The sequence below is a fragment of the Anas acuta genome, chromosome 7 (assembly GCF_963932015.1).
Source record: "Anas acuta chromosome 7, bAnaAcu1.1, whole genome shotgun sequence".
Lineage (NCBI taxonomy): Eukaryota > Metazoa > Chordata > Aves > Anseriformes > Anatidae > Anas > Anas acuta.
In genome coordinates this window covers 25,301,733-25,315,699 of record NC_088985.1, presented here as the reverse complement: position 1 = coordinate 25,315,699, position 13,967 = coordinate 25,301,733, and the positions used below count along the sequence as shown (strand labels likewise).

At 55.6% G+C, this 13,967-nt stretch overlaps 2 protein-coding genes across 7 annotated transcripts in view; one reads left to right on the top strand and one right to left on the bottom strand.

The window, feature by feature from the left end:
* NT5C2 (5'-nucleotidase, cytosolic II) overlaps positions 1–5,111 on the top strand; it is a 57,058-nt gene extending 51,947 nt beyond the window's left edge. For all 5 annotated transcript variants that reach the window (XM_068688358.1, XM_068688359.1, XM_068688361.1 and 2 more), the window contains 7 exons: positions 291–398; positions 689–755; positions 1,395–1,565; positions 2,206–2,257; positions 2,509–2,569; positions 3,104–3,280; positions 3,464–5,111. In XM_068688358.1, coding sequence (XP_068544459.1) covers positions 291–398; positions 689–755; positions 1,395–1,565; positions 2,206–2,257; positions 2,509–2,569; positions 3,104–3,280; positions 3,464–3,715 — 888 coding nt within the window. In that variant the 3' untranslated portion in view covers positions 3,716–5,111. The remainder of the gene's footprint in view (positions 1–290; positions 399–688; positions 756–1,394; positions 1,566–2,205; positions 2,258–2,508; positions 2,570–3,103; positions 3,281–3,463) is intronic.
* A 3,945-nt stretch (positions 5,112–9,056) lies between these two features.
* CNNM2 (cyclin and CBS domain divalent metal cation transport mediator 2) overlaps positions 9,057–13,967 on the bottom strand; it is a 111,247-nt gene continuing 106,336 nt past the window's right edge. For both annotated transcript variants that reach the window (XM_068688352.1, XM_068688353.1), the window contains one exon: positions 9,057–13,089. In XM_068688352.1, coding sequence (XP_068544453.1) covers positions 12,880–13,089 — 210 coding nt within the window. In that variant the 3' untranslated portion in view covers positions 9,057–12,879. The remainder of the gene's footprint in view (positions 13,090–13,967) is intronic.

Sequence of the window (13,967 nt, the reverse complement as noted above, 5' to 3'; positions counted from 1 at the left end):
ATCAGTGGAAGCGTGGAGCAAAAAAGACTCATGAATGCCCAGTGTCGTTTCTCACACTGTGTCCTCAGTCTTCACTGCTAGCTGGGTTGGGCTGGGTTTGCCACAAAAGGGGGGTGCTTTAGGGGATGGCAACCCAATGGCTTGCCACAGAGGCAAGAACGGGGGGAATCAGAGCCTTTGATGGACCAGCAGTGTAATAGGATTGTGGCTGGGGGCAGTGACGCTCCAGTTAAATTCCCTGTGGTTGTTTGTGTTGTGCGTGATTCTGAGTTTTGTTTTTGCCTTTGCAGCCTGGGAGTGCCCATCGGCCATGGCAGTCCTACTTCGACCTGATCCTGGTGGATGCCCGAAAACCCCTCTTCTTTGGGGAGGGCACCGTGTTGCGGCAGGTGGACACGGTGAGCAGCACACGGAGGGTACCTCTGTGGCTGGAAGGGCTCGTGCGGGGTCTGTGAGTGGGAACGGGATGGACTTGCCCTAGAAATGTTGGGCTGGCTTCTCTGTGGTTCCCAAGCAACCTGCTTTCCCTAAGGTACTGCGGGTGTCAGTAGGGAACAAAGGTGGAAAACCACCACTAGGCTGCCTGGGAGCAAGAAAGAGAGGGAGAAACACAAAATAAAGAAGTGGTAGGACACAAAAGACCCAGAGCACCAGCTGTTCCTCACTAAGGCACTATCTCCTTCCCCAGGTGACCGGGAAGCTGAAGATTGGTACCTACACTGGCCCACTGCAGCATGGCATCGTGTACTCTGGAGGTGAGGCAAGAACACGTCCTGTGAAATGGCTCTGCCGTGCCCTAGTGGCCTTCATCCGCTCACGCTGGGTGCTGTGCCAGGCGTTAGGCGAGGCTGTTTCCCAAAACACACTGTGCTGTGTGCCTTTTGCATACTGCACCAGAAACTCTATCACCACTGCTCCACAGAGCAGAGAAGTGGACCCGTTCCTCTAGTGCCCTTTTCTTCCTTGCCAGGGAGGGTCTGGGAAATGCCTCTGCAGGGCTTGTAGTGGGGAAAGCTGCAGCTGGCCCAGCGCGGCGTGCCCAGCTGTCCTCACTGTGCTGCCATCACGCAGCTCCTGGCGCAGGAAGGGCAGCAGATGGATGCTCAGGGCTGTCCGTGATGCCCAGGGCTCCATCACTGTCACAAAGGGTGGGAGGCAGCACGGCCCCTCTGCTGCTGGATATCCCTGTAAGGGCAAAACTGCCCTGGGTGCACTCCCGTGTGGGTGGGCAGTGTGCCTGTGCTGCCAGGGCCCAGCAGGGTGTTACACTTACAGCACTGGAGGTTTCTGGAAGGAAAATGGACTGGCTGCAACCCTAACCCTGGCCCTCTGAAATGAGCCACGCATTTTTGTCTGGCTCCCTGATCTGAGTCACTCTGTTCTTCATCTCTCAGGCTCCTCAGACACAGTCTGCGACCTGCTGGGGGCCAAAGGGAAGGATATTTTGTACATCGGAGACCACATCTTTGGGGACATCCTCAAATCCAAGAAGCGCCAGGGCTGGAGGACCTTCCTGGTGATCCCCGAGCTGGCACAGGAGCTGCACGTCTGGACTGACAAAAGCGGTCAGCAGCCGGGCAGGGGAGCGCAGAGGAGAGAGAGATCACCCCAGCTCGCCGCCTCTCTCCCACACCCGTCTGTCCCCTCGGCCTTCTCCTGGGGGTGGGGTGGTGGTGGCAGGAGCTGGGCAGCTCCCAGTGAGCTGCCAATGGGGTCCCAGGCCTTTCCCATGCCTCTGGCCCATCAGCAGCCAAGCCTTGGCTGGGGGAGAAGCTGCTGCTGGGTGGGGTTGAGCTGTTCCTCATCCATAACCCGGCCCCCAGAACTCCTCTCCCTCTGCCCGTGCTGAGCGAGACACCCAGGTTATTGTCCCTGCAGTGCCTGAGCCCTAACAGCTCTCCCATCCGCAGGGAATCCCTGCTCAGCAGCTGTTTCCTTTTCCTTCCTCCCACTTTCTCTGCTGCCATAGCACCGCGTGCTTCCCATCCTCCAGCACCACCGCTTTTCTCCCGGGTTTGCCCTTCGATGTGCAGGTAGCTCTGGGGGTTGTGCAGGTTGCCCCGTGGCTAGTTGGAAGGTTTCTGTGCGGGCTGGGAATGTTCAACCTCAGAAACGAAAGCAGCAAGGGGCAGGATGGCGGGCGTGCTTGCAGCCCTTCAGCGATTTAAACTTACCTTTTTCCCCTTTCTTTTCCGGATTATCCAGCCCTTTTTGAAGAGCTGCAGAGCCTGGACATTTTCTTGGCCGAGCTATACAAGTGAGTGCTCAACCACTGACAACTTTTTCCTGCTGCCTCTCCCAGCCTAGCGACAGCTAAGGAGCGGCTGTGACAAACCCTTGGGGTTGGGTTGGCGGCGCTGCTGCCGGGGCTTTGGCTCAGGCCTGGGTTCTTCCCGTGAGACCAACCTCCCCCTCCAGACCAGCCTCCCTCCCCCGAGCCCCCATCCCACAACATCTGGTTCTGAAAGGCTTTTCACACCGTGTATTTACCTTCTCGCCTGTAACTAGGCATCTGGACAGTAGCAGCAATGAACGCCCTGACATCAGCTCCATCCAGAGACGCATTAAGGTACCAACCATAAAAATCCCTTTTCATCCTTTTGGATCCTAAAAGGGCTCGACAACCCGACCCACTGCTCAGCCCTGAAATGCTTTGCTCTGCCTTCGGGTGGGCACGGCAGGCTTGGCAAAGCCATTCCGTCTGTGGACGCAAACGGAGGAGCTCCCCAGCTCACTGGTGTCACTGGCACTCCTGAAAGGCAGCCTGGTCTGGAACGTGGTCTCCTTCCTCGTGTACGTAGCACCAGCTGACGGTGCTCAGTGCCGCAGAGCGGGGTGAAGAGAAAAACAGGCGTGGAGGGGCCGTAGCCTCTGGTCCAGCCAGCCCTGCCTACGGGGTCACAGCCTGGGGCAGGGGCTGGCTCTGATTCCGCGTCTCCCTCCCCTCTGGTAGCTGGGGCCGTGCTCTTGGGCCTCGGGATGCGAGCACGGGAAGCCTCGCAGGAGATCCTTGCCGATCTCACCTAGCCCCCAGCCCTCTGTGTTGCCGTGGGGCTGCGCTGCCGCGTGCCCGGCCGGGATCTAACCTGCCCTTTGCTCGTAGAAAGTGACCCACGACATGGACATGTGCTACGGGATGATGGGCAGCCTGTTCCGCAGCGGCTCCCGGCAGACGCTGTTTGCCAGCCAGGTGATGCGCTACGCCGACCTCTACGCGGCCTCCTTCATCAACCTCCTCTACTACCCCTTCAGCTACCTCTTCAGAGCCGCGCACGTCCTGGTGAGTGGCAGAATCAGGGGATCCCTGCAGCCTCTGCCTGGCTTCCACGAGCCAGGGGAAGGCACCTGGAGGGCCGGGTGGGCCCAGAAAGCAAGTTCTGCGGTTTGCTCTCTGGCTGTCTTCAGGGAGGTGCCCTAGGACAGGGCCTCCCCTCACCATCTCTTCTCTCTCCTCCGGGTGTAGATGCCACACGAGTCCACGGTCGAGCACACGCACGTTGACATCAACGAGAAGGAGTCACCGATGGCCACGCGCAATCGCACCTCAGTGGATTTTAAAGATTCCGACTACAAGCGGCACCAACTCACCCGCTCCATCAGCGAGATCAAACCGCCCAACCTCTTCCCCCAGGCACCTCAGGAAATCACACACTGCCACGATGAAGATGACGATGAGGAAGAGGAGGAGGAGGAAGAAGAGGAGGAAGAGGAATAAGAAGGAAAAAGCAAAGCATCTCTGAAGACAAACCGTGACTCTAGCAGTGATCAGGAGCAGATTCCTATGTGGGGGCCCTTGGGGTGATGGGTTTGGGGGGGTGTGATTCTTGCAAAAGGCACATTTTGAAAGTGTCCGGAAAACTTTTAACAAATTAACACTAATCAGGAGGAGACCCTTGTTTTCAGTTTTGCAGACGGTTCAAAAAGCCGAAGGATTCTGCCTGGGTGGTGCATTCAGATCGGACTGCCTGCCTGTGCTGTAATGCTGCTCCCGTTTCCTTTGGGGATGCTGCATGGTTTTTCCCTCTCCCACGATGTGTTCCATTTGATTTTCATTTGAACGGTGTCCTGTAAACGGTTTTTGCCATTTGTTACATTCACTGTGAAGGAGGAAGGGATGTGCTGGGCCCTGCAGGAGACAAAACGATCCAAATCCTCCTGCCCCTGGGGTTGCTGCCCTTACCTCTCTTCTTCTGTGTTACAACCACCACCCTCCTGCTGGCCGCGGCGCTGCCGTGGCTTCCAGCTCTGCGTTCACCCTCTGCTTGGTGTGAGTTTCTCCATGTAAGTGGTTCGATTCCTCCGTCCGTCACAGCGGTGGGATTCCAGCTCTCACTTGCACAGCTGCAGCTGTACACGTTCCGGCTTGTAGGCGCTTGTTATCCCCTCCCCGTGTTTCAGAGCTTTCTTTCATCGTTGGCATGTGATGCATGACTTCCAGCGCGTCCCTCCAGCAGCTGAGCCGCACACTGTCCTCAACTCCTTCTGTAGTTTCACCAGGAAATATTAACCCAGCAGCTCGCAGCTTTAGCCTTACCTTAGCTACGTTAGCTTGTTTTCCTCACTGCCTGTTACCGACCTTCCTGTCTGCTCAGCTTTAAGAAGGCGAAGCATCCCAAAGACAAAACCAGCCACCATCTGGAGCGAAAGGGCCTGTTTTTAGGGTGCTGCGGGCCTAAGCCAGGAGTGAGCACATGCCGCAGGGCCAGCCCCGCGGTGCGAGCCAGGACGCTCCTGTCCCGCAGGCTTTGCCTTTGAGCTGGCACGGAGCACGCAGGAGCTCAGCACAGGGAGCCCTGAGCCAGCCCGGGGACGCTGCGGGGACAGGGCAGCTCCCGGTGGCTTTCCTCTGTGTCCTGGGTGCCGCCTCCCTTGCTCCAGCCTGCGCCGTTCGCGTCTGAAGGGATTACAGCAGGGGCCCTCTTGTAACGAATTCGACTGTTGTTTCAGTACCATAAATGCATTTAATCTTTTTCTTTCTTTTCTTTTTTTTTTTTTTTCCATTTTAAAGTACCTTAGGAGAAAATAAACAAAGTACACACCACCATCTGAGCAGGAAATGCTGCTGCTGAAGTGGCAGTTTTCAAGTCAATAAATCTTGATGTTTCTAAGAAGCGTTGGGCGCTTTGTGGCGCGCCGAGGGCTGCGCGGGGGGTGGCAGGGAGAGCTGGGAGGGGGCTGCAGGGAGGGGAGGGGAAAAAAAAACACCACAAACCTCCCTGGGAAGTGGCAGCAAGCCTGGCTGTAGGAGTTGCTCTGGTTGAGCAGGAAGGAAGGGGGAAATAAGGTCGGTGTTACCCCCATCAGCTGTGCAGGGGTGGGTGGGAGGGCGTGCAGACCTGATTAAACACAGAGGAACCTGGGGACAATCAGTGCTGGCACAGCAGGGGCACCAGCTGGGCAGCAGCACACAGCCAAGGGCTGCTGCTACCCCCATGGGGACAGCACTGGGGCCGGCACGCTGCTGTCACCCAGGCGTCCCCAGCACTGGGGCCATGAGAGCCACCACCAAAGGGGATTTGGTACCCAGAGCCCAACCAGAAAAGCAGCGAAATGTGGCCACAGAGAGTGGCCAGAAGTTAAGAGCCCGTAACACTTCAGTGATTGCTCACAGCCCCAAACCCAGCACTGGATGCCCGGCCCCTTGCAGTGAGCAGCCTCAGCTGAGCCAACTCAGCCCCCTGGCCCAGCTGCAGGAGGGGTTTGCAGGAGCCGTTCCCCAGCCCTCTGGCCAAGGGCCATGCTGGGATTTGCTAAGTTTATCCGTCCTTTCGCCAAGTAGAGCCGCCCAAATTTTTCAAGCTCTAGCTCAGCAGCTGGGAGGCTGCGGGAAGGGCGGTGTGGGGGGCTCCGCGCATTCCTCCTGCCTCCACGGTCCCACAAATAGCTCGCTGCCCGGCTCCCGGCGAGGACTCGGCAGCAATGGAAAATATTTGCCCCTCGCTCACTGGTGGGAAAGCAGCAGGCAGAGCCCGGCGAGAACCAACCGTGCTGTATGGCGAGCAGGGTGTAAGGAAGGGCTGTGCATTAGTGGAAGAAGGAGGCCAGCGTCCTTGAGGGAGCACTTCAGGAAGGACATCAGCTGCTTGCCACTGCCACCACCTCCCCAGCTCCCGGCCACCACCAAGGGCCCCCTGACCGCACAAGTCACACCCACCAGCGCAAAGAGCAAGCCCTGGCTCTGCGGGGAACGGGGTCCGGCCTCGCCGTGGCTCTCGACAACTGCAGAGGAGGCAAAAGGTCTGCGGAGAGCTGGGTCCACGGTCAGCGGCATCAGCCCCACCACCCGCATGCCGAAAGCCGTCCCTTGGAAAGGAGGGGGGAGCGTGGAGGAGGGAAAAATGCATAAACTGGAATGTCCAACAGAAAAAAAAATCATTTATCTAAAAAGAATAGAAATAAACAAAATGCTTTTCAACAAAATCACAAAATATACAGATAAATCTGGTACAAAATAAATAGGAAAGATTGGAAATCTACAACAAAATTCGAATAATTATAAAATCCGTTCGTATGACAATCAGGATATGAAACGTACACGCTGCATTCACGAGCTCGCCTGTGCTTACTCGGGATTATGTACACAGAAGGAAATACTGCAGTCGGAACACTACAACGCGGGCACCCCGGCGTCATGTACAATATGATACAACGGGCAGGGACCGGGGTGGTGGGCGACAGACACAGGGCAGGGACCTCGGGTGGGCGGCTGAGGGGGGCCAGACGCAGCGCCGCGGGTGAGCGCGAAGCTGGGAGCAGAGAGGGACACAAAGGGTGAGTGGATGGAGCCAGGAGGAGCTGCACAGCCCGGGCACAGGTTTTTGGGAAGGCCCTGATGGAGGAGAAAGGTTTGGGTTCGGAGCCCACCGGTTGCAGAGACCCGCAGGGCTGTGCTCTCGAGTATCTGAGTTTTCAGCCTCAATGCGTTTGGCAGCCGGGTGTCTGCCCGGTGATTCGGTTTCTGAGCTTTGATCTCCAGCTGCATGTGCTGGAAAAAAACACGTGTGAGAGGCTCCGAGGCCCCCGGCAGGGCTGGTAACACACCCTGTGCTTGGGAGCTCTGTGAACACAGCCGGGTCACAGCGCTGCTGGTCCCGCTGGGTTTCCACTCTCCCAGTTCCAGGTTCTAGGTTCCAGGTTCTCCCAGTTCTAGGTTGGGGAACGCAGGCACGTGCCCACGCTGATCTTTGGAGAAAACCAGGTGGTTTCCTTCAGTATTGGCACTTCCAACTAAAGGCCTATGGTGCAGGCTACTCGTCTGACACCCAGAAGTTTCTCACTTGAATTTGGAAGGATTTGGTACAACGGAGCTCACCAGAGGTTAACGCCTTCCTTTCATAAAGCTCCGTGGCCTCCAGACAGCTGAAATGTGACGCTAGACTGTGCCGCCAAGCCCTAATGCTGGGACGAGCCTTTCCTCCCCAACAAACCCTGCTCCTCAGCCAACTCCTAACCTGCCTCCAGGAGGAGGAAAGACAAAAAAGCCGAGACACCTCTTGAGCATGGAGCCACCTGCAGCCTCTGCCCATCTCAGGCACTTTTTGGCTCCCAACAGCAAAACCTGAAGCCAGGCTCTACAACGGGCTCTGCACCTCTTGTTCAGATGCAGCCAGACCCTTCGTACCTGATCTTGGTGCAGAACCATTTTGGTCTGACCTGAGGCTAAGAAAAACGTCGTCACTTTGAGAGTTTGGTGCTACCGACCTGTGAAACCCCCTCTGCCACCTGTACCGTGCCACGGGATGGAGGCAGCTTGCCAGCATCCCTTTTCCTTCCCTTCTTTTCCCTTCCCTCAGCTCAGCGCTGGGACAACCTGGCAGCCCAGGCTTTCTCCTGGGGAATGCAGCAGCCTCCCCAGGTCAGCAGCCAGCCCCTAACAGAACAGCAAGAAGGCAAACCAGACCGAAACGCTGCACCGCACCGTTTGGCACCTGCATCAACAGCATCCCCTCGCTCGGACACCGCCTCGAGGACGTGGCTGTGAGGCTACAGGCAGAGGAACACACCCAGCACAAAGCCAGGCTCCGGGACTACAGCAAGACACTGAGCAGGACTGGGGGGCTCTGTGGGAAGCGTCCAACTCCCCCATGCCATGGAGCCACGGGAACGAGGCCGCAGGGACTGCAGCAACGAGACCTGCACCCCTCAGACCAGCTGTGAGAGGAGGGCAGGGGTGGGGGCAGCTTCCCAGCCCACAGTGCAGAGCTCGTCCCCGCTGCTGGCCAGGTCAGGATGAAGGCTGCTCTCTCCTCTGTGCCGTGAGAAGATGCCTGGTGGCAGTCACGCTCGTTCAGCTTCTCATTCCGTTGCTGGGACAGAACAACCCTCGGTATCCAGGGGCCGGGCGCTTCTTTGGGTCTGTTTAGAGCCCCGCTGTGAAGCCAGGGCAGCGGGACATGCAGCAAGCCCGTGCCCGTGGCACACCGAGCCTCTCAGCACCTGCTGGGTTCCTGCTCTGCGCGTGGCCGAGGCCGGTCAGACACCTTGCGGCATTGCTCCCCTCCCGCCAGCCCTGCTTTTCTCCTGGCAATCCAGACCCTGGGTAACTCGACAACTGGTACTGGTTTTAAAACCCCAGACGTGTGTATGAGCAGATAAACCACGTACATCTTTCACGTGGGAACCATTTCTAGCGATAGCCTCGTTCAGCACGAGGGCGATGCGTGTCCCAGCTGCTCCCGGAGGACGTGGCCGTGCTCCCCGCGGTGCAGGGTACTTACACGGGATGTTCGCGAGGAGACGGCGCTGCTCCTTGCCATCTGCACCCACAGCCCTGGGCTGGGCTCCACGGAGATCACAGGAAGCACCCCACTGCCCCTCGCACGCAGCTGCCTCTTTGGTTTTCTTCCCTCTGAGCTGAACTGAGCCAGAGCCCGACGCTGGCAGTGCCAAAACGGCGTCCCAGCCTGAGCTGGGCCCTGAAGGCTGAGGAGCAGCAAGGGGCGACGTCCGCAGGTCATCACGGGCGGCTCGCCCTGCTCCCCCCGGGCTGCCTCCAGGTCTGGGGTGAGCGCACAGGGCACGTCCTGAGACCCCTGCTCCTGCCAGCTCCACCTGCACAAAAAGGCACTTAAAGAAAAAGAAGAAAAAAATATACAATAATAACCCTGCGGTGAGGATGGAAGGAAAAAGGAACGGACCTGGAGCAGCTGACCCCTCTTCAAACGATCCCAAGACCTCGCCCCAGCCATGTCCCTAGGCACAGAGTTCCCAGCTCCTGCTGCCCCGTGCAGGTCCCGGTGTCAGACGGGGCCTGCAGCAGGACGTGTGTGTGTGTCGGGGGGCAAAAAGGGGGTGAAAGGAGCATGGCTACAGCTGGGAGCAGGAGAGGAAAGCACGGGGAAGACCCACACCACAGGGCGCAGCATGTCCTGCCCTGCTGGCACCCTGTCTCCTCTCCTCACCCCGCTGGGACGCCCCGTCCCGAGCTCCTGTGCTTTGAGGGAGGAGACGGAGGGGACGGACAGACAGCGCTCGGTCAGCTTCGGGGTCTGCAGAGGGGACGAGGCTGCTTTGCTAAGCCCACCCGAGCCCCTCTCCGCTCAGCTAGCGTGCTCCGTAGCATCTCCACGTCACCAGAGCCAGTCTCGTTTGGAGAAAGATTCTCATTGGAAAGCAAGAACATTCCTTCACTCTTTACAAAGATTTGGCAATACACAGAATTTAAAAAAAAATAATAATAATAATAAATCATAGTTACAACAGATTCGGGTTCATTTCATTTAAAGGAAATTCAACCAACAGGAGTGTAAAAGTTATAATTCACAGTTGTGCATTGAAGATACTAGTGTTTAAAACGTCACTTTCAAAGAACTCTTGTGCAAAATTGTATTGACAGTAGAAACCATGGCTAGGTGCCCTCCCCAGGCCGTCGGGCCGCCGGCCGCCCCCCTGCCCGCGCCGGGAGGCCGAGGGGGCCGGGGAAGGCGGCGGGCAGCGGGGGCCGACACGGGAAGATGCAGTATCCTTTCTACGAGTCAAAGCCTTGCCAAGGTCTGAGGTCAAGTCCAACGGCTCCCAAAGCCCCCCGCTGGTGCCCCGCGCCACCCTGATGCTGCGGGGACGTGGCACGGATCCGAGCCCACCTGAAAGCCAGCGGCGAGCCAGGGGAAGCGGCCCCCCCAGCACGGGCACGGCCTCAGAGCCCGGGGCGTTTCCACCTCTGCCTCTGCAAACACCGTCCGGAGCCTCAGCAGCCATCCTGAGCTGGGCGCGGGGCTCCTCTGTGTGTGCTGGCTCCCGGCACCAGGGCAGGGAGCCCCTGGCATCTGTTAAACAGTAAAACTGCAAATACCCTGAGAACAGGGAGACGGGACGCTTCCCCTCCGCGGAGAGGACCAAGCCTTGCTCTTCAAGCTAATTAATAGTAGCAGCTCCTAACCCCTCTGGGGCAGGTACGTGTTTTCCATCTGAAACACATCCATAAACAACTCTTTTTCTGGCAATCGTTTCGCTTCCCATTACTGGATCCATACGAATGAGGACAAACAGTCATGCACAAAATCGCCTGGAAATTTTGGAACAGTGCAGCACGGGCAGAAGCAGGAGGTATTTGCTTTGGGATCACATGGCTTTGGTTGGAAAAATTTGGCTTTTTTTTTTTTATTATTATTATTTAATGGAAACAGACACTAAAACAAATCCATCACCTGCCGTAAGAAGCAGAAGTCAGATCTAGCGAGCAGCCTCGTCCCCGAGGGGGAGCTGCCTTGGCTTGAGCCTTCCCTCCTGCAGCAGGTTTGACAACACAGATACTGCATCTCGCGTTCACCACCGCGTCAGACACTTCCGACAAACTTTTACATTCATCAGCGCTGGATGAACAGCGCTCAGACAGGGACAAACGCTGCGACATCTCCCCGCTTCGCCTTGGGAGAAAGGTGCAATACCCACGGCTCGCTGGGAAGGAGCCAGCCCTGAGCTCTGGGTGCAGGCAGAGCACGACTGGAGTCTAAGAAGATGTTTTTGGATGGGAAAAGTTAATAAAATTTAATGCAGGAGTCGAGTTTAGGGGCCCTGGTTTGTTCCCAAAGCTGCCGGCCCTGATCTCCCGCAGCGGGTATTGCACCTTTCCAGGCAGCAGGCAGCGAGCCAGACGGCGGGCACCGAGGGTGGGGACGTGTTAGGGTGCCTTCCCTGACCAGAGCGGGGCAGGCACGCAGGCACAGAGCTCTGGCAGTTGCTTTTGGGGCTGGGGGCTTCTCTGGGGGTCAGCTGAGGTGACCTGGGTGCACAGAAGGGAAGGGAAATGCTGCGTAACCCACGATGCCCGAGTCAGCGCTCTCTCCTTGTATCACATTTTGTTTGAGACGGCACTGGGAGGGGGGACAATTGGGAGGGGGGAGCATTTTTGTTGTTTGTTTTTTTTTTTTTCTTTTGAGGATTTAAAATCCATCTGTGGGAGCGGGGAATGTGTGATGCACAACTGCCACGGGGTGCCTCTCACATCCACCCCATCCGCACGCAGGTTTTTGGGGTGGAGGAATTGGTGTCTGCTGCCCAGCACGAGGCAGCTGGGCGGGAGGCTCTCTGCTCTGCTACCACGGTAATCCCTCAAATGGCTGTTAAAAGGGGCAAGAGAGAAGGAAATGCACTGAATCCGCTCAAAGGAAGGAATGTGGCTGGGAAGAGCCCGGAAACAAACCTCTCCGAATCCCTGAAGTGCAAAACACTCGCGTCTGGAAAGTTTGGTCAGTTCTTGGAGAGGGCAGGATGGTCCCAGCTCCTCGGCGGAGCCCATCCTTGCGCTGGCAGAGGTTTGCCGTCACCTGGAGGATGTACTTTGGGCATGACTGTAGCAGCATCTTTTGTGTTAATACTAGAGATCTCACGGGGGTGGGGGGAGAGGGGCCGTTCCGTGTTATTTAACAAAGACTGCACAGCTGCTCTGGGTAATGGTGCACAGACCACTACAGCATGCAAGTGCTTAAAAGCTCGTTGTTGTCAGGTGCACACAGGACTTCACAATGCAACCGTCAGGAACTCCAAGGAAAAACCACCCCCTTAGGTCAGCACGGAAAATGACACCTGCCTTTCATTTTCGCCAGACTTGCAGTTTTGCTAATTAACTCCTGCCCCCCAGAATCATCTTCAACACCCACAAAGGTTTTGGAGGTTACAAAACGGCAAGTGTTAACAATGCTTTTGTCCGTTTTACAAAGAAACCTTCAGAAATTTGAGGGATCGTTAAATACCAAAATAATCGCTCCTCCTTCCCTGAAACTTAACTGGGAGAATGTAATAATACTCATCCCTTGACCCTCCAGGTGGCTGAAACCAGAGTTTCCTTGAAGCTTACTCATTCTTAGGACACAAATACATACAAGTACCAGTTACTAACTTCTTCAACAGGGCAACAAAAAGGACCAGAGAGGGGTGAAAAGAGGCCTAAGGACTTTGGAGCCAATTCACAAAATCACAACAGAGCCTATCTGAGGCTGGGGAGGGACAGAAACAATTTAAAACTCTGCAAAATACTTTTTAAAAACATGATCTCTCTTGAAAAAATAACCGGAGCAGCTTTTAAACTTCTCCATATGTGTTTGAGGAGGAAAAAACCCAACAAGGATCAAAAATACAGATAAAAAATAAACATGATTCTGCTTTGCAGGAAGTATGTTCATTGTTCTCAAGGGTGGCTCACCATTCCCAAAGTACACTTGGGGCTTTAGTCTCTCTCTGTCTTGCTCTTTGCTCCTTTCTTCCCGTTTCTTCCTCTTCTGCTCCCAGAACGGACGCACAAGTCTTTGGTCTCAGAACACTGGATGCAGCACAGTGTCGCAAGCACATACTAACGGTGTTCACACTCGGGGAGGAGGCAGGAAGGAGCGAGGGCTGGTCCTGCTGAGGAGATGGGATGGGTGGGTTGTGGGAGGTCAGCTCCTAGATGGCTCCTTCACTGTGCATACTGTGGTTGGGCTTGTTGTGAGTCACACAGTTCTGTTCGTTCAGCAGGTTTGCTGTCTCGTCCGGCAAACCGTCATGCAGCTCCGTAAGAGTCAGTTCGATTTTAGTGTTTTCACTGTCCGAGGACTGAGGTGTTTTGTCCATCCGGGATGCCATCAGGGCATTTTGGTACTGCTGTCTGGAGATCTGCTCCGAGCACGGAAGGAAGGAACGAAAAGAGCCAGTCATATTTTGTGTCTCTGCTGGACATGGAAGGAAAATGAGGTACCTTGCACACTTCAACCCCGGTTTACCTGGCATCAACTCCACTGCTATAAAACATCCCTGTGCAGAGATTTTTTAAATCAGACCTCCATTTCCTTCTAACCATGCACAATTTTAGGGCCCAAACCAGAGTTCAGTCTTTTTCCCTGCTTCAGTGAGCTCTGGGAGAGGTTCTAAAAGTCCTCACAGAGCTAGAAGGCAAGAGCATTGCTGCCCTTGTCTAGGGCAGAAAATGCAGCAGGAGCTAGTTCCTTATTCTGATACATAAGGGCATTTGATTCTAGAAAAGACTGGGGTCTCCACAGAGTCTAGACCTAAATAGCAACCCATAAAGTTTTCCCCTTCCTGCACTTAGCAGGGCAGTCATGGCAGGAGCTGGCCTAGAGCACAGAGCATTTTGATGCTGCCTGTGGGGCACCAGGTGTGAGGATGTCATAGTCCCATACTGCTGGATATGGTGGTACGGGGGAGCAAGATTTGAGAAAATCAAGTTTTGGTAGCAACAGAGCAGAGGGACTGGAAATAGAGAGACTCAGAGGGGTCAAATCACTACTGAACCACTGCATTTGTCAAGTTTTCAATCAGAGACTGTACTTTCCTTTTAAAATTTGGTTACCTGTAGGTGTGGAACAATTGATTTAGCATTCTAGTATTTCCATTCCACAATTTCAATATTGAATTAACTTTGACAGGAGTTGAGTTCATAAATCATATGGGTTGCACACAAAGAAAATTTGAGTGTGCACTTAATTTAAGAAAAGCATCAAGGTCAATTTCTGGCCATGGGACGTCAGCTTCCC